Raw genomic sequence first — 18,248 nt, 5'->3', positions numbered from 1 at the left:
CTGGGCTGTGGCAGGGCTGTGGAGGCACCACAAAGGGCACGTTTTGGACAAGGTACTGGACAAATTTGGCTAGATGACCTTCGGTGTTCAGGCAGTGAGTCTTCTTTACAAGACTGTCCACATGGCGGATTAGGGAACCACAACTGTCTCCATTCTGAGGATGCTAGTGTCATCTGTGAAGGTAAGTGTGTTTCCTCACAGTAAGCAGACTTCAGTTTGTATTGATCATGAATTACTAGAAATTGCACCTTATATCCTGGCACCAACTAGATACCACACAGTTGACTTTCTTTTTTTTTTTTTTTTTACAACAAAAAGTCACAGTAACAAACAAACCTAATCCTTAAATGATCAAGTACAGTTACCTTAAAGAAGCTTGGACTTTTGCTCAATACTGGTGTGAATACAACCTGCAGTTGTCATGTGGTTGACAGAGATTTTGCTTCTCCTTCAACCAGAAATTGCTACTCCAACACCAAGTGTTCCAGTGAGACTGGTCAACTCTGACAGCCGCTGCTCTGGCAGAGTGGAGATCTTCCACAACAGCCAGTGGGGTACGGTGTGTGATGACAGCTGGGATTTGAATGATGCCCAGGTGGTTTGTCGACAGCTGGGCTGTGGCAGGGCTGTCTCAGCACCAACATTTGCACATTTTGGACAGGGCACTGGACCAATCTTGTTGGACAATGTCCGCTGCTTAGGGAATGAGTCATCAATACTAGACTGTGGACATTTAGGCTTTGGATCCCACAATTGTCATCATTTTGAGGATGCAGGTGTCATCTGTGAAGGTAAATATATACTCTATCTACACATTTCAGTCTTTACTGCTCACATGTAACTGGAGAATTGAAAGAAAAACCTTTATTCGTGTTTTTTAAACTAAACAAATACAGTGACATAGTTACAATAGGTATGTCAATAGTCATGATCTCGACCAACAACCTGCCTATTCAGTCCCCATGTATCCAGCTCCATCTACTACAGTTTATATTTAGTTTCATGTCATACTTTTTATCTCTTTGTCTCTTTCTGCGTTCACCCCAAATATACATCTACTTTGAAATCATTGCATGTTACAGAACCTCACATTTTCCACACCATTCCTATTTTCCTCTTTACATTATACATGATTTTCTCTTTGGTACAGTGTGATAAGTTTTCATTACAGCATTACTGTTGTGTAGCTTATCTCCAACAGATATTTAAAAAAACTGAAGATAACATGATCATCACAGTCACTGACCATGGTAGGCCACTGCCTTCGTAGAGGGACCATGTAGTCATATGTTGCTTAGTTGGTTCATTAAAACACAATTAAGTTGGGATAGTTTAATTTGAACACGGTTAAAAGACCACACCAATTTGGACATTAAACCATTACTTAGTTGGATTTTACGGGAATCAACAAAAACAGTGTCCTCATAATTCTGTACCTTTGAAAGATCAGGAATGGTCCTATCCAAGTTAGACAAGTACATTAAAAGATCATCTGCATGCAACAAAACTTGGTTCAAAGAGCAAATTGGAGAGGCAATGAAGGACAACTTTGTCTGCAACCTCTTTTGAGATGGAATGGTTTGGATGAGAACCCATGGGTTACTATCTCTGCCATAGGAGCTTGCACAAAAGTCCTACACAGATACAAAGATGATCTTCAAAATTTATTTATTTATAAAATACCAATACAAAGTCCCACTCAAACACTTTTTCAGCCACCACTGAAATTCTGGTTTTTAGATTAGATTATTATTTTATGCCTCAGCTGAAGAGAATAATTCATGTAGGATGCCATATTCAATGCACATTGTTTTACAGCACAATGAGCCCGATTTACAATGCACAATATCTTTATTTTGGGAGAACAGAATATAAATAGGATATGAGGGGTGACAAAAATTAGTAAAATGTAGGTGCAATTATACAGATAAATTTAGGATTTTCACTAATACTATGGGTGACTCTAGAGTCTGCAGATGCCACATGGGCTCACAAGATTTTTCTCTGACTTTAATCAGAAATTCCCAGCACTACCTCACCTGCACCAACACCACCAGGCCCCCTGGTGAGACTGGTCAACTCTAACAGCAGCTGCTCTGGCAGAGTGGAGATCTTCCACAATGGCCGCTGGGGGACAGTGTGTGATGATATCTGGGGATTGAGTGACGCCCAGGTGGTTTGTCGACAGCTGGGCTGTGGCAGTGCTCAGTCAGCTCCACGAAATGCACATTTTGGACAAGGCACTGGACCAATTTGGTTAGATGACCTTCAGTGTTCAGGGAGCGAATCTTCGTTAAGAGACTGTCCACATGGCGGATTAGGAAACCACAACTGTGGTCATTATGAAGATGCTAGTGTCATCTGTGAAGGTAAGTGTGTTTCCACACAGTAAGCAGACTTCAGTTTGTATTGTTCACGTATAACTAGAAATGGAACCTTATATCTTGCCACTGATTGGATACCAAGTAAGTACAGAAAGAGAACCAAGAACTAAATGATCAAGAACAATTACAGTGAAGAAATTGAGGCTTTTAGCTCAGTACTGTTGTGAATACAACCTGCAGTTGTCATGTGGTTGACAGAGATTTTGCTTCTCCTTCAACCAGAAATTGCTACTCCAACACCAAGTGTTGGAGTGAGACTGGTCAACTCTGACAGCCGCTGCTCAGGCAGAGTGGAGATCTTCCACGACGGCCAGTGGGGAACGGTGTGTGACGACTTGTGGAATCTGAATGACGCTCAGGTGGTTTGTCGACATTTGGGCTGTGGCAGGGCTGTGGAGGCGCTGCAAAATGCTCATTTTGGACAGGGCACTGGACCAATCTTCTTGGACAATGTCCGCTGCTTAGGGAATGAGTCATCAATTCTAGACTGTGGACATTTAGGCTTTGGATCCCACAACTGTGGTCATTTTGAGGATGCAGGTGTCATCTGTGAAGGTAAATATATACTCTATCTACACATTTCAGTCTTTACTGCTCACATGTAACTGGAGAATTGAAAGAAAAACCTTTATTAGTGCTACTCAACTAAACAAATACAGTGACATAGTTACAATAGGTATGTTAATAGTCATGTTTTCGACCAACAACCTGCCTATTCAGTCCCCATGTATCCAGCTCCATCTACTACAGTTTTACTTGGTTTTATGTAATACTTTTTTTCTCTTTGTCTCTTTCTGCGTTCACCCCAAATATACATCTACTTTGAAATCATTGCATGTTACAGAACCTCACATTTTCCACATCATTTCTATTTTCCGCTTTACATTATACATGATTTTCTCTTTGGTACAGTGTGATAAGTTTTCATTACAGCATTACTGTTGTGTAGCTTATCTCCAACAGATATTTAAAAAAACTGAAGATAACATGATCATCACAGTCACTGACCATGTTAGGCCACTGCCTTTGTCGAGGGACCATGTAGTCATATGTTGCTTAGCTGTGTCATTAAAATACAATTAAGTTGGGATAGTTTAATTTGAACACGGTTAAAAGACCACACCAATTTGGACATTAAACCATCACTAAGTTGTTGGATCTTTCACAGGAATCAACAAAAACAGTGTCCTCATAATTCTGTACCTTTGAAAGATCAGGAATGGTCCTATCCAAGTTAGACAAGTACATTAAAAGATCATCTGCATGCAACAAAACTTGGCTCAAAGAGCAAATTAGAGAGGCAATGAAGGACAACTTTGTCTGCAACCTCTTTTGAGATGGAATGGTTTGGATGAGAACCCATGGGTTACTATCTCTGCCTTATTACACGGCTCTATTAAATGCTGCATTCTGATTGGTCAGTCGCGGCATTCTGCGGTCTGATATTACTGTGTTATGACCGCTGCTAGTAGCAACGGTCATTTCACACAGTTGCTATGTAGCCCGGCGTTGCTATAGGGACGCTGCCCTGACAACAGTTACTTTTTTTATCGGGCTAAAGTAGCCGTTACCGCTTACAAAATGTATAATTAATCAATATTCTGTCTATTCAACTGATAATTAGCCGTGTAATAAGCGGGATAATGTATAATGAGCCGGTGAATACTGGGAAAATAACTCCCGACAGGGGAATAGAACCCCAACGCGCATTCACCGGCTCATTATACATTATCCCTTACATAGGAGCTTACACAAAAGTCCTACACAGATACAAAGATGATGTTTAAATTTAATTGATTTGTAAATTACCAATACAAAGTCCCACTCAAACACTTTTTCAGCTGCCAGAAAAATTACAGTTTTTGGATTAGATTATTATTTTATGCCTCAGTTAAAGAGAATAATTTATGTAGGATGCCATATTTAACAAACATTGTTTACAGCAGAATGAGCCCAATTTACAATACAATTTTTTTATGTTGGGAGAACAGAATATAAATAGGATATGAGTGGTGAATGGAAATAATAAAATGTATGAGCATTTATACAGATAAATTTAGGATTTTCATTAATGATATGGGTGACTGTAGAGTCTGCAGATGCCACATGGGTTCACAGATTTTTCTTTCACTTAAATCAGAAATTCCCAGCACTACAACCTCACCTGCACCAACACCACCAGGCCCCCTGGTGAGACTGGTTAACTCTAACAGCCGCTGCTCTGGCAGAGTGGAGATCCTCCACAACGGCCAGTGGGGAACGGTGTGTGACGACTTCTGGAATTTGGATGACGCTCAGGTGGTTTGTCGACAGCTGGGCTGTGGCAGGGCTATGGAGGCACCACAAAGGGCCCGTTTTGGACAAGGCACTGGACAAATCTGGCTAGATGACCTTCAGTGTTCAGGGAGTGAGTCTTCATTAAGAGACTGTCCACATGGCGGATTAGGGAATCACAACTGTCGCCATTCTGAGGATGCTAGTGTCATCTGTGAAGGTAAGTGTGTTTCCTCACAGTAAGCAGACCTCAGTTTGTATTGTTCACAAAGTAATAGAAATGGCCCCTTATATCCTGGCACCAACTGGATACCATACAGAATTGACTTTTTTTTTTAAAAAAAACAAAAAACAAAAACAAGCTACAGTAACAAACAAGCCCAATGATAAAATGATTAAGTACAATTACCTTGAAGAAACTTGGACTTTTGCTCAATAGTGGTGTGAACACAACCTGCAGTTGTCATGTGGTTGACAGAGATTTTGCTTCTCCTTCAACCAGAAATTGCTACTCCAACACCAAGTGTTGGAGTGAGACTGGTCAACTCTGACAGCCGCTGCTCTGGCAGAGTGGAGATCTTCCACAATGGCCAGTGGGGAACGGTGTGTGACGACTTCTGGAATTTGAATGACGCTCAGGTGGTTTGTCGACAGCTGGGCTGTGGCAGGGCTGTGGAGGCACCAAGAAGGGCACGTTTTGGACAAGGCACTGGACAAATCTGGCTAGATGACCTTCTGTGTTCAGGGAGTGAGTCTTCTTTACAAGACTGTCCACATGGCGGATTAGGAAACCACAACTGTCGCCATTCTGAGGATGCTAGTGTCATCTGTGAAGGTAAACATGCATATTTCATTTTACTTTTGGAATGTTTTGACATAATACAGTGAGATCAAAGTTTATCAGAATCTCTCAAGGTTACTCTTTTTCTATTCTTTGGCATTTTAGACCATCAACCTCTACTCCAGGCCTCTCAGCTCATTTGCTCCCCTTATCAGCTTGTAGTTGGGGTGCAACTGGACAGCCTGCTGTCAGCTGGTTTGAACCCATTCTCTGGTCACCTGACAGCCCCTTACTGTACGGGCTACAGAGTGAGTCAAAACACTGTCTGGTACCAAGTGGCACGTCAGGCTGGCATCTGCGAGACTGTACTTACGGTAAAAATCTATTATTTCTTTATAACTTGATCTTTTGCTTCAAATTGCTAAAATTTGACTTCCCCACACAGCCAATGTAGCAACTGTAGGGTGTTAGTTGTAAGCTAGCTAACAATGGAAATACCAGCTGTGTGTGTGGGAGTGTGCCTGTGTTTGTGTCCACCTTAGCCTCTAACGGTCTCTCTCCTTTTCTTTGTAATCTCTGTTATGAAGCAGATTCATAGAGCTCCAGAATAAGCACAATTTGTTTTGCTCAAGTTGAAACATTTTCAACTGGTGTAGATGTGTCTTTGGGTCAATTCCATAGACTGTATAAAAGAGGTGGACCTAACCTCTGGTCTGTAGTCTTGCACGGCCAGAACTATCTCACTGGAGAAAGGTCTGGCTGGACCCATCATCATTCCGCACTACGGGAAAAAACACTCTTAGTTCTTTGTATTTCTTTACAGTCAAAATGGTCTTGGGCGACGCAGCAATGGTGCCCTTGCAAAATAGTGTTGGGGAGGGAACCTGCCTTGGTGGCGAGGCGAGCACTGGCATTAAAATGGCTACTTACTCACAAAAGCAAACACTACATAAAACATTAAAAGATGTTTTAGTGTGTACATTAATAGCTTGGAGGTTGTTGTAGTTGTTACACACACAAAGCTAAAATGAATAGATCTGGTTATGTGTGGCTAGTTTCATGTAGCAACAAGGATTCTGAAAACGGTAAGACATAGGAAGAGTGTTACGTCTGACATAGGCAGCCAGTGACAGGCTTGTCCTTATAGTCTACATTCTTTGAGCCAGACTATCGGGTCTGAAAGTGAAGGCAATGCAAAAGGTTCCCTGAACCTGTCTTCTTTGTAAAGGCCAGCATGGGGCGACTTCACTGGGTGCAAAAAAGAAGTATGATTTTATAGAAGTCTGCAAGAAAATGTTGCTACTTTTTACTTGAATTATTAATTCAGTAAATGTCTTCCTAATAAAGGTATTGTCGCAAATGTTTAGTTTCAAGGAATTTCAAGTAAGGCTGTGCAATTAATCGTCTGGTGATCGCAATTACGATTTTGAGGTCAAACGATTTCAAAATTAATGAAAACGAGGGTAAATGAGTTTTGGTCACGGACGCCTGGAGATGTTATTTTGTCTTCTACGGAAGCTGCATATGCGCAATACCGCCCCTCCCCTCCTCACCTCTATTCACTCCACGAGCCAGTCAAGTCGGTGAACTACGAATAATGCGTGGGGCAGGTGCCGTGGAAGATTTCAAAAACAGCGTGCGGAAAATGGCAGAGGGAGAGCGAGAGAGGTTGGTTTTTTTGTGTGTGTGTGTGTGTGTGTCTGTGTGTCTGTGTGTGCACATCAGGGCCGAACTCTGCCGTGCACGATACAGAGAGCAGAGGAGAATTGTAGACGCGCGACCTTGCAGAGACAGAAATGACATGCCGTTGTGAAAGCAATGTGAGTCATCACGTGCGCTGCATAATCATTTGCATAACTGTGATTTCAATTTTGACCAAAATTAATCATGATTATGATTTTTTCCATAATCGAGCATCTCTAGTTTCAAGTCTTCTTCAATACAGCATGATGTTCTTTTTGGAAACTGGAAACTGACATTTGGATTGTGGTCCCATTTAGAGTAAAAGAGATGATAAAGCACGGTATGCTTTAAGGCAAGGCTACCTTGTGACTGACAAGTTGCTACTGTGGCGGGGTCAGCCCTATGTTCCCACAGCCCAATGGTCCCACAGCCCTATGTTCCCACATTTTTAAGAATTTTTTTTCACTAAAAATTAGGCCCTATGTTCCCACATTTCTAAGATTTTTCTTAAAATTAGGCCCTATGTTCCCACAGTTCCCCTATTTCTAAGATTTTTCTTAAAATTAGGCCCTATGTTCCCACAGCACTATGTTCCCACAGCCCTATGTTCCCACATTTCTAAGAATCTTTTTAAAATTAGGCCCTATGTTCCCACAGCCCTATGTTCCCACATTTCTAAGAATTTTCTTAAAATTAGGCCCTATGTTCCCACAGTTCCCATATTTCTAAGATTTTTCTCAAAATTAAACCCTATGTTCCCATGTTTCTAGGACATTTTCAAAATTAGGTCTTGTGTTCCTACATTTCCCTTCAATTTAAGCCCTATCCTCCCACAAGGGTTAGGGTTAGGTGGGGTAATAGGTTGGGTGTAATTGGCTACCAAATTGGGAGAAAGGGGGATAAAATCTGATACAAATTTATGAAAAAGGAAATGTGGGAACATAGAGCTGTGGGAACATAGGGCTGTGGGAACTCAGGACTGTGGGAACATAGGGCTGTGGGAACATAGGGCTGCGGGAACATAGGCACGCTCCCACCGTGGCAACCTGTAAATCAGGATAGAGGTGTAGCAGTGTGTATTGACGATGGTCAGTCAGCTCCACCCTCCCGTCCAAATATGGTCACTTCTGGCTCCAAAAAAACTGTGACTTCAGAACAGTAGTTGGCTAACCAATGGGTGACACTACGGTGGTTACATCCACTCCTGTTCTCATGGCATCTTTCCTTTGAGTTTGTCTGCTATCATCTACAATTTGCTTCTTGTTCTGTATGAGCACACAGTAAGTGTTACACACAGACACATTTATTGCCCCTGATTCATTACACTTATGTGTGTATACAGTAAACTGTTCTGTTTCCCTACAGTGAGGTCAGAGGTTAGGGTGAGCTATAAAATAACTCAGCAAATAAATTAGGCTGATACTGATCAGACAGTCATCAAGAAGTGTCAGCTATAATATGGCTTACCGAACACAAACAAGGATAAATGTTGTGAGAGTTAGAGTGAAAGATTTTTTTTTACCATAAAATCTGTCCTGAAGGCTTAAGGTCAAGGTCCTCCAGATGTTTCTCCAACTTCCTAGTCACATGCTGGTTTAAACTTTAACGCAATATTACTGATAACTTGTGTAGCTGATCCAGTTCATCCATTTATCTTTCTTGTTTCAGACCAACACCACCCATGCCATCTACTTCAACAGCTTGTATTTCTACCCTACAAGTAACGGGTCCATGGCTCTACCCGAGGTTATTCCATTCACCTGTGCCTATCCCTTGGACACCAAAACTAGCCTAAACACTCAAATCAGACCACACCTGTGAGTCTTCTATTTCATTCCTTGACTATAACAACACTTTTAATAGATGTACATCACTGGAGGGGTGAAATACATCTCTAATTGTCCTTCTTCCTTAACAGCCCTGGGTATGGCCTCATGGGGTCAGGTTCCAGAGCCAGAGCCAACATGAATCTGTTCCGAGACTCCAACTTTTCAAACAGCTATCCAGGGGGCCAGGTCATCCTGCCAGTGGGCTCTGCACTGCATGTGCAAGCGTATGTGTTTGAGAATGATCCAAGCTTTGCAGTTGTTCTGCAACACTGCTATACCACTAACTCCACAAACCCTGAAGACCCTGTGCGATACTATCTCATCCATTCTGGGTATGTGTCTATCCAGATTTATGCCGGGTACACACTACCCGTTTATAGCCTAAATATAGCCCGACGCAGCGTCATCGGTGTCAGCTTGGATCGTGAACAACAATAATCCATCATTTCATCTTGTGTAGTGTGTCATAGTAGTACGAAAACTGATGACGCGTCTGGGACGCCTCACAATGTCCCAACAGAAGGTTGAGCATTTTTGATTTTCTTTTTGTCACTCACGAATTCTCCTATCACAGCCATCAGTTTGACCAATAGGAAGACAGAGCAATCTGCTGCCGTAGACAACAACACCCCAGCCTTTTTGATGTTTCCTCTAGGGATGTTACCACACAGAGTAAAAGGGGTAAAATGGTGGGGCGAAACAGCATAACACAGAGTAAAAGGGGTAAAATGGTGGGGCGAAACAGCATAGGCTTTTTATCAACCTGATGAGCACTGCCATAAGCATCAAGTTAGCAAAGAATGGTCTTTCCTCATAATGGAGATGGACATAAAGTAATAAAATTAAAAAATAGAGGTAGGACTTACAACTGCAGAGGCTACCAGCTTCATTTGAAACAGGCTACATTAGAAACAGGCCTTTATTAATTATTCCATCTGTATTTTTATATTTTTACTTTATATCCGCTCCTGTTTGCCTTGATAAATTTAATGCATCGCGCCGTCATTTCAGACTCTTCAAACTCAACACTTCTGTATCTGTATAAAATTAAAAGCCTCTTATAACTTCGGTTGAGAGAATCCCTTCATTTTCTAAAAAGGCTTTTATTGTGAAACATTTGCAGGAACTTGTGGAGGATTCAGAGACTTCCATAGTTTTCATGCAGTACTTCAAATGTAGTTCCTGCCATCTTGTGGAGCTTTTTACGTTATTACAACAACATTTCCGCTGGCACATGAACAGACACAGTAACTGAAATAGTAATTTTAATAATGAAAAATAGTACTAGAATAACCCGATGACATCACACACGTCGTGGAAGACGTCTGGGGATGATTGGTGTTGACTATCGTGTTGTCTGTCGGCCAAGTCATGGCACAATCACGTAATCTGACATAGTGACTGATGGAACGGACAGAACTGACCTTGGTAAAGTTGGACATATATTCACAGATTCTGACTTTGCAGGTCAATAACTCAGAAACGAAATGTTGTTGAAGCACATACAACGCTACTTTCTTATCTTGGTATGGTAGACAACAAGCTACAATGTAAATTTCAACAGAACAAACTGTCTTTTGAGCTCAGCCAATAGCATTGATTTCTATGCACAACCGACTGTGAGGGGTGTGCAGGGACCGTCTACAAGGTGCAACAGCAAAAAGAGATATAACAAAATTATTCAGTAGTTTCAATACTATGCAGTGTAGTGTCCCCAAAATCACTTCACACATTAATGGTCTCCTGCTGATCATAGTACAACACCCAGATAGATAGACAGACAGACAGACAGACAGACAGACAGATAGATTGTTCAGTAATTACAAAATGCAGTATAGTGTCCCCAAAATCACTTCACAAATTAATTGTCTTTTGTAGATTATACTACAGCACTGTAATATGTTTCTCCATAATTTGGGGGATTTTTAATTCTATTGAATTTTCAGATCATTATTAATACATCCTCCTGACTACCTGGCCAGTTCCTTTTAAACCAATCACATGAAGGATGCATAAGGCGACTAACTCACTAGCCAGTTAGAAGCACCTTTCAATTAATGTCTAGGTCATTTCAATTAAGTTCCACAGTGAATATATCTCAGTCTTTATAGCAAAGCCACTATGATGGGGCAGAATTCTTCCAATATTTTCAGTGCATTTGGGTCCACCTTTTTTTCTCCAGTCCATGTTTATGTTGATGTGTACGTAATCTTTGTTTGTTTTCAACATCAATCGATAATCTGAACAGTGAATAATGTATTGATAAGAGTGAAATTTCAGGGATACAATTGAAGTGATAAAATATTGTATTACAGCTTTCCAAAAAGGAACATTTTTCTGTTTTACATGTTTAGCCCTGAGATTCAGTGTGGAACTTGTACAAGATGGTTTCACACACAGAGCCTAGGAATGACAGCAGAACAAATACCAAACAAAGATACTCCTTGGTATTGTTGGTATTTTTTTAAATTTTGAGACAGATTGCAGATATTCTTTTCCTGAAAGATAAAAGTAGGTGTCAATTGTATTTTTCCTTTTAATGCCAAAATCAGGATTGTGGATTATTCATCAATAATGTACAGTATAATATTTGGTATTTTTTATTTTTGGGCTGAGTGAATTCGTTCTGTACATAGTTTGCTGAGGATTAAATGAGTAAACTTGTTTTGATGGCTCTTCTTTTAATATAATTTTATTCAAGACAAATCCACAGTTTCATCACTTTGACCAAATCACATAATATGTTCTAACAGTGTCAGTTTGAATTCTATCTAAAAACAAACAACAACAAAATATTAGGCAAGCAAATGGAGGTTCATACATAATTTCTAAAATATAGTGCAACATTTATTTTGGGGCTGCACCAATAAACTGCTCTAACTGAATCCCTTTTTTAACTACTGAACACTGGGTAAAGCTTCTAAACTAGAAAATGTAATGGGTTGGGGAAAAAAAAGTCTAATGGTTGCAGTAGAAAAGATTCTGCTTAAAAATGGTTAAAAATTAATTAAAAAATATTCACTTAGCAATTATAGTCTCTTGATGTTCGAAATTAGTGTAACCATTTACCATTTATGTTGGAAGTGATTTTGGGGACACTACACTGCATAATGTTGAAACTACTGACTAATTTTCTCCAAAACAAGTAAGCAAAATTATGAAAAGCATATTTCCCCAAACTGAGTGTTGTAGTTTTACCCACTAGGGACCCCCTGGTGGTTGAAATGAAGGTAGTGGTACTACACTCTATAATAGAGGTTATTGAGTCATTTTCCTAATAAAAATTCAGCAAAATTATGACAAAGCATATTCATTCAAACTGAGTGTTGTACTATGATCAACAGACCATTGATGTGTGAAGTGATTCTGGGGACACAACACTGTATACTGTTGAAACTATTGAATAATTTTGTTATATCTCTTTTTGCTGTTGCACTTTGTAGTAAATTTCTTCTGTTGAAATTTACATTGTAGCTTGTTTTCTACCTTACCAAGGTAAGAAAGTAGTGACGTATTTGCTTCAACAATATTTCGTTTATGAGTTATTGACCCACAAAGTGCGAATCTGTGAATATATGTCCAACTTAACCGAAGTACAGAAATGTTGTGTAGTGTGAACCAGGCATTAGATGGACTGGAACAGAAACTATAAACTCTATGGTGATGTGTAATGGTCTTAATGACTGTTGATATCTCTGCCAGGTGTCCTACTGACTCTCGTCGTGTGTCAATGGTTGAGAACGGCCTGTCCCTCCGTGCTCGTTTCTCTGCCCTGCTCTTCCCTCTCCAGGATGCAGACCAGTACATCTTCTTACACTGCAGAGTACGCCTGTGTGACAAGAGGAGCCAGAGCTGTGTTCCAGTAAGTCAGACATCAATCCTCTCAGTCAGTCGAAATAATCAATCTGCAATCAGTGCTTTATACCCAACCACTGGGTTTAAGTCTCTGATCATTCTCCCCCCTCTTATTTCACAGTTTTGCACAAGACGGTCATATCGTTCTGTTGATGACTTTGACCAGTTCATATTTGTCTCTGCTGGACCAATCACCTGTGAGTACAAAATACAAAATGATATCTGAGCTGATGTCTCAACACTGTGAACTGTATCGAAGTTATAAACATGTTTTCTTCTGCTTTCATTCTGATCTTTAGGGACGGACTGACATCTTAATGGAGTGAGCTGATAAACTTATTATTATTATTATTTTGATTTTGTGTGTGTGTGTGTGTGTGTGTGTGTGTATCAGGAGGTTTGTGACAAACATATTATGAGGAGACAGTGAAAGCAATGATTCATTTTTGTTGCCTGTTTAGCCCTTCTCATGCCATCCAAAATTCCTTCTTTCTAACAGAACATTGTGTTTAGGTGTATATTAATAGATGTACTGCATGCTTTGATAAGACACGGATCAGGTTCAATGGAGAAGAATACAGATATATAACCCTTTTGATTTAAACATTCACATAGCCTCTTGTGTCAGACAAATCTCTTTCATTTCTTTACCATTTTTTTCCCAATAAATGTTTTCAGCCCAACCCATCATAGTTAAAGCTCCGATAAGTATGATATGATCATTTTTTGACTTTGTTGACCACTAATATTGGTATCAAAAATTATACTACTGGTATGTCGACTGTAGAGCACAAAATAGCCTGGTGACTGACCCTTCATGTCTTTATTTTTTCTCTTCATGTGAAAAACTGCCTGGATGTTNGACTGACCCTTCATGTCTTTATTTTTTCTCTTCATGTGAAAAACTGCCTGGATGTTATTGTTGGAAGCTCACAATAGAAATGTGTTTGGTGATTTTTATCCAACATGTTGACATTATGTGCATGTTTTATGAGCTGTGTCAAAGCCTAAAAGTCTAATTAACATTGCCTTGTGAAGGACAATAAAGGTTTTTTTCTGATCTACACAAAAAGGTGTTTTGTCTTAACTATGTTGTCATTGTCATATTATTAAAATTATGATGAGTGTTAACTTGTATTTAAAGCTATATTATTTGTTTGTTTAGCCACTTATAAGCAGGAGAACTTTAAAAGAGGGAAGCAGGCACACAGCCTGCTGCATGGCTAACATTTGCATACTTACTTACACATAGCAGACACAAAAAAGTTTTTTTTAAATGATTCCCTCCCAGCAAAAATGTGTTTCTCTTCTTGTATGTGCCCTAAATGTCTGACCTTGACTATACTGACTTGTATCTGTGCAAAGCTGTCACTAAAGAGGTCTTTTCACATTGCTGTCATGAAGGGGGAGATGTCAAATGATAAACAACTTAGCAAACAATAATAATTGACAGCCTAACAAACAATAAGAGAAAAACAAAGGTTGTTTTTAAAGATTTGATTATTTATAAAAGTATCAATGACTATTTGCTTAAGTGTATTGTACATTTTCTTTTTCTTCCAAAATGAATTCTAGAAAGATATAAAAACACATCTCTTGTATATACAGTTTGTTAAACAAACAGTACCCATGCTGATACTGCATCTTCCACAACAGCTGTAATGGTCCCTTTACATTCTCCTTTACTGAAGGAATATACTCACATCTGCTTAGTCATGTTTCAGTATATTGAAAAGACAGAGATGAAAATGCTAACATGTTTCTTGAATCCAATCACATCAGAGTGAATGGTGCCTCTGCGTCAGCATCATGCTCCTACAAGGGGTAAAACATGTTTTCAGACCAGGCCTTCAACAGAATCTCTTCTAAAGACGTGGGTAATGTTGTTATAAAAATAACCTTATCTTATTTCCTGAAACTGACTTATGTCCACACAGCAGTACATGAAACATTTGATCTGTGGAAAAAATTTAATTCTTCTGCTCCCTTTAATTGCTTTTGATGGCATTACCACACGTGGATGAAAACAACCAATCAAAGCCAAGAAGTCTCTCTAGCACAGCTGTCAATCATGTCAATCACTGTTTGAGAATTCTAGTCAAACTGTTAATCTCGGCAGGGCTGATGAAATATGAATAAAGATTCTGTTATTGCATTGCTTATTTCTCATGGTAAATGTTTTCAGAAACCTATTTTTAGCTAGTGGGTGGTGCTTGGCTGTTTCCAACATGGCAGCCAGGTCACAAACTCACTCATTTTAAACAGTACACTAAAATGTTTCTGAAACATTTGAGGTGAGAAATAGGCAATGTGGTAACAGAATCTTGATTCAGATTTTTTTTCAGGGTAGCCTTTAACAGTTTGATCACAATTCTTGAGCAGGGATTAACATGATTGACAGCTGCATTATAGAGACCTCTCAGCTCCTGTGTTTTTTTCGTGAGCCACAGTAGATTTCTTACCAATCCCATTAGAGGCAATAGGAGGAGGAAGGACATTATTTGTTTATGCTGCCTCATGTAATGCTGTGTGGGTGTGCTGACAGTTTCAGCAAAAATGAAAAATTACAAACTACAGCTTTAAGAGTTTATTCATTCTCACCTGATTGAGTTTCTTGAACTCTACAAACTGAAAGAAAATGTGCTCCAAGATGTGCTTGGCATCCCTCTGATCTTTATCCAACTTTGGAGTCACCCCCAGAATTTCACCACATATACGCACGTAGAATTCAAGATCATCGTCTGTACCTGTAAACAGAGCGGAATCAAATTAAATGACAGATAAACTAGAACTTAATAACAGTCCTAAACCTAACCAGTTAATGACTTTGTTAAGTGGAGTACTGAACTTACATTTATTAGTGAGCTGTGCTAGGCGCACTTTCTCAGAAGAGAATGTCTCATCTAGATCGAACAGGTCCAGCATGGGAGGAGGCAGATCACTTAAGGCTGGTGGAAAGACCTAAAAGATGAGACAACACACACCACTGGGTTTAAACTCGTGGGCAAAATTTCAGTTCACTTAAAATGTCATTTGTATATGACTCTAGAAATCAATTGTGTGTATGGAAAAACTGGCTGGGACAGAAATGCAGGACTGAACTCACAGCAGGTTGAAGCAGTAGATTAACAGAAGATGTAGATAAACAGTGCAAATCACTTACTGTGCATTGTTTCCAACATTTTCATCATCAATAATTCCTGTGACCACTTTGCCAGCAGCCCGACTTATCTCTCTAAACAAGAAAAAGGCAGAAAATTGTTACTATGATGAGTATCAGCGTACAAATGGTGCTATTTAAGAGTATTACATTAATTACATCTACATTTAAAGGTGCAGTGTGTAAGATTTAGAGGAATATACTGGCAGAAATGGAATATGATAAGTATGTTTCCTTTGGTGTATAATCACCTGAAAATAAGAATTGTCATGTCTTCTTTACCTTAAAATGAGCTATTAATATCAATATAGGAGTGTGTCCTTGTCCACGGAGTCAACAACATGTTGCACTGCCATGTCTCTACAGTAGCCCAGAACAGACAAACCAAACTCTGGCTCTAGATAGAACCATTGTGTGTTCACATCAGCTACTGTAGTTAGCAGCCCTTCCACGATGAGCCGAATGGTGTCAGAAAAAACACTGATTTTTAACGTTAAACTGCTTTATTCAGAGTTTTTAGCAGTTTAAATCACAGGGTGTGTTCGTTTTGTAAAGGAAAGGACCACTGCAGATAATCAAGCTCCTGGTAAAAACCTCCTGAGCGTCTGGATCTTAAGTTATCAGAGAAAAGAGGTGAGATAAGATAAGATAAGATAAGATACACCTTTATTGATCCCATAATTGAGAAATTCCAGTGTTACAGCAGTCAAGGAGAAAGAGTCAGATTAAAGATTTCAAAATTAAACTTAAATAACTAGGCATGCAAATAAGTACAAAAATACAAGAGAAACTTAAATAACTAGGCATGCAAATAAGTACAAAAATACAAGAGACGGCAATAAATAATAACAATAATAATAATGAAAATAATAGGAAGTGGATAATAATGAGCAGCAGTGAATGAAAATGAGCAGTGGCTAAAGGGAGCACATCTAGTGCAAGTGATTGTATGTGCAAAACAGCAGACAGCTGTGGTGTCCATAAAGTGTCCATAGTGTCAATAAAGTGTCCATGGTGCAGTCTACTGTGAGCAGTGCTGGTTATGTAGCCTGACAGCAGCAGGCAGGAAGGACCTGCGATAGCGTTCCTTCACACACTTTGGGTGAATCAGTCTATCGCTGAAGGAGCTCTCCAGAGCTTTTATCTCCACCTGCAGAGGATGGAACACATTAGCAGGCGCTGGGGGGTGGCTGACGAGCCAAACAGAGGAGGAGAACCGTAAAACATAATGTAAAACTGCTTTAATCAGTGTTTTTACTGGTTTCACCTGATCTGTTAGTTTTGGAGAGGAGGAGCCGTCTGTGGATAATTTGGCTCCCTGTAAAAACCTCCTGAAGGAATCATAACAAGGAGTTCACCCTTGGCACATGGGAGAAGTTTCAGGATATATATGTATATATATATATGTATGTATGTATGTATTTGTGTGTGTGTGTGTGTGTGTGTGTGTATGTACATTGAATGCTGGCATGTGACCTTTTTGTATCATATTTTGTTGTAATTTTTAGTTCAACTTCTTCCAGTATAAATTAACTGGCAGCTTGCAAAGCTAAACTTCCAAAGTAGCTTCCCCAACCCTGCCCACTTCTACCATTTACTATGCCAATAGCTAATACATGGATATACATAAAACATGTACATGCTATTTTTTTTTACTATAAAATTATTTTTAAGTTTTTAACTTCTACATCACCTCTGATGCCGTGAACTTCTCCCTTGGGCCTGCAGTTATCCACAACTTGACACCCTTCAGCTTCTCCAAAGACAGCTCTTCCTTCATGCTGGGGGAGACAGCATTTATTTTGCAGGAANAAAGACAGCTCTTCCTTCATGCTGGGGGAGACAGCATTTATTTTGCAGGAATTACTTTGATACTAAGTCAACTGCTGTGCCAGTCAACACAAAGCAAGTAGCCACTGTTCGCAGAAATAATTAGTGTTATACCACAAACACTTACCTTTGGATTTTCCATTGAGCTCGTAGTCTTTTGTACATGGACTTGTATCCATTGTTCGTGGTAAACAGCTCTCTTTTCGACGAATTGAAGACGACAATGTTGTTGTTGTGCTGTTCCTTCTCCATTCTTTATCGGATTCACTCATCAAACTTGGCTCTTATGTGCATCCATACACCTGGAAACAGGTTGTACCACCAAGTTAGATCCCATTTCATTCGCTATGAACTGTCGTGAATAACGCCAGGTTACATTATAAACGCTGCTATCTTAGCTTAATATGAACTGAGTTGTTCTGTGAGCTTTAAGTGACATTCACGTGAATACT

The 18,248-nt window shown here is 39.6% G+C and overlaps 3 protein-coding genes across 4 annotated transcripts; 1 reads left to right on the top strand and 2 right to left on the bottom strand.

Moving 5' to 3' along the window:
- Nucleotides 1-6: 6 nt before the first annotated feature.
- On the top strand, nucleotides 7-13,121 carry LOC126387521 (deleted in malignant brain tumors 1 protein-like; the record flags this gene model as incomplete). Its single annotated transcript, XM_050040028.1, has 10 exons — nucleotides 7-181; nucleotides 459-791; nucleotides 2,019-2,369; nucleotides 2,607-2,939; nucleotides 4,525-4,882; nucleotides 5,183-5,493; nucleotides 5,605-5,813; nucleotides 8,791-8,939; nucleotides 9,041-9,283; nucleotides 12,654-13,121. Coding segments are annotated over 10 exons (2,841 nt in total), but the record flags the coding sequence as incomplete, so codon positions are not given.
- Nucleotides 13,122-13,786: 665 nt separating this feature from the next.
- Nucleotides 13,787-15,990, bottom strand: LOC126387523 (intraflagellar transport protein 52 homolog; the record flags this gene model as incomplete). The annotated part of the gene is made up of 4 exons (XM_050040031.1): nucleotides 13,787-14,621; nucleotides 15,408-15,553; nucleotides 15,659-15,767; nucleotides 15,970-15,990. Coding segments are annotated over 4 exons (318 nt in total), but the record flags the coding sequence as incomplete, so codon positions are not given.
- A 769-nt stretch (nucleotides 15,991-16,759) lies between these two features.
- LOC126387522 (intraflagellar transport protein 52 homolog) lies at nucleotides 16,760-18,242 on the bottom strand. Of its 2 annotated transcripts, XM_050040030.1 has the most exons (4): nucleotides 17,924-18,242; nucleotides 17,660-17,747; nucleotides 17,234-17,297; nucleotides 16,760-17,116 (listed from the first exon to the last, which is right to left on the bottom strand). In XM_050040030.1, exons 1-4 carry the CDS (start codon nucleotides 18,046-18,048, stop codon nucleotides 17,079-17,081), a joined length of 315 nt encoding a protein of 104 aa, XP_049895987.1. In that variant the 5' UTR covers nucleotides 18,049-18,242; the 3' UTR covers nucleotides 16,760-17,078. The 2 variants fall into 2 exon arrangements, with proteins under 2 accessions (XP_049895987.1, XP_049895986.1); XM_050040029.1 differs by lacking the exon at nucleotides 17,234-17,297.
- Nucleotides 18,243-18,248: the final 6 nt, after the last annotated feature.

The sequence above is a fragment of the Epinephelus moara genome, unplaced genomic scaffold, assembly GCF_006386435.1.
Source record: "Epinephelus moara isolate mb unplaced genomic scaffold, YSFRI_EMoa_1.0 scaffold645, whole genome shotgun sequence".
NCBI lineage: Eukaryota > Metazoa > Chordata > Actinopteri > Perciformes > Serranidae > Epinephelus > Epinephelus moara.
This window is presented reverse-complemented; position numbering and strand designations above follow the sequence as displayed.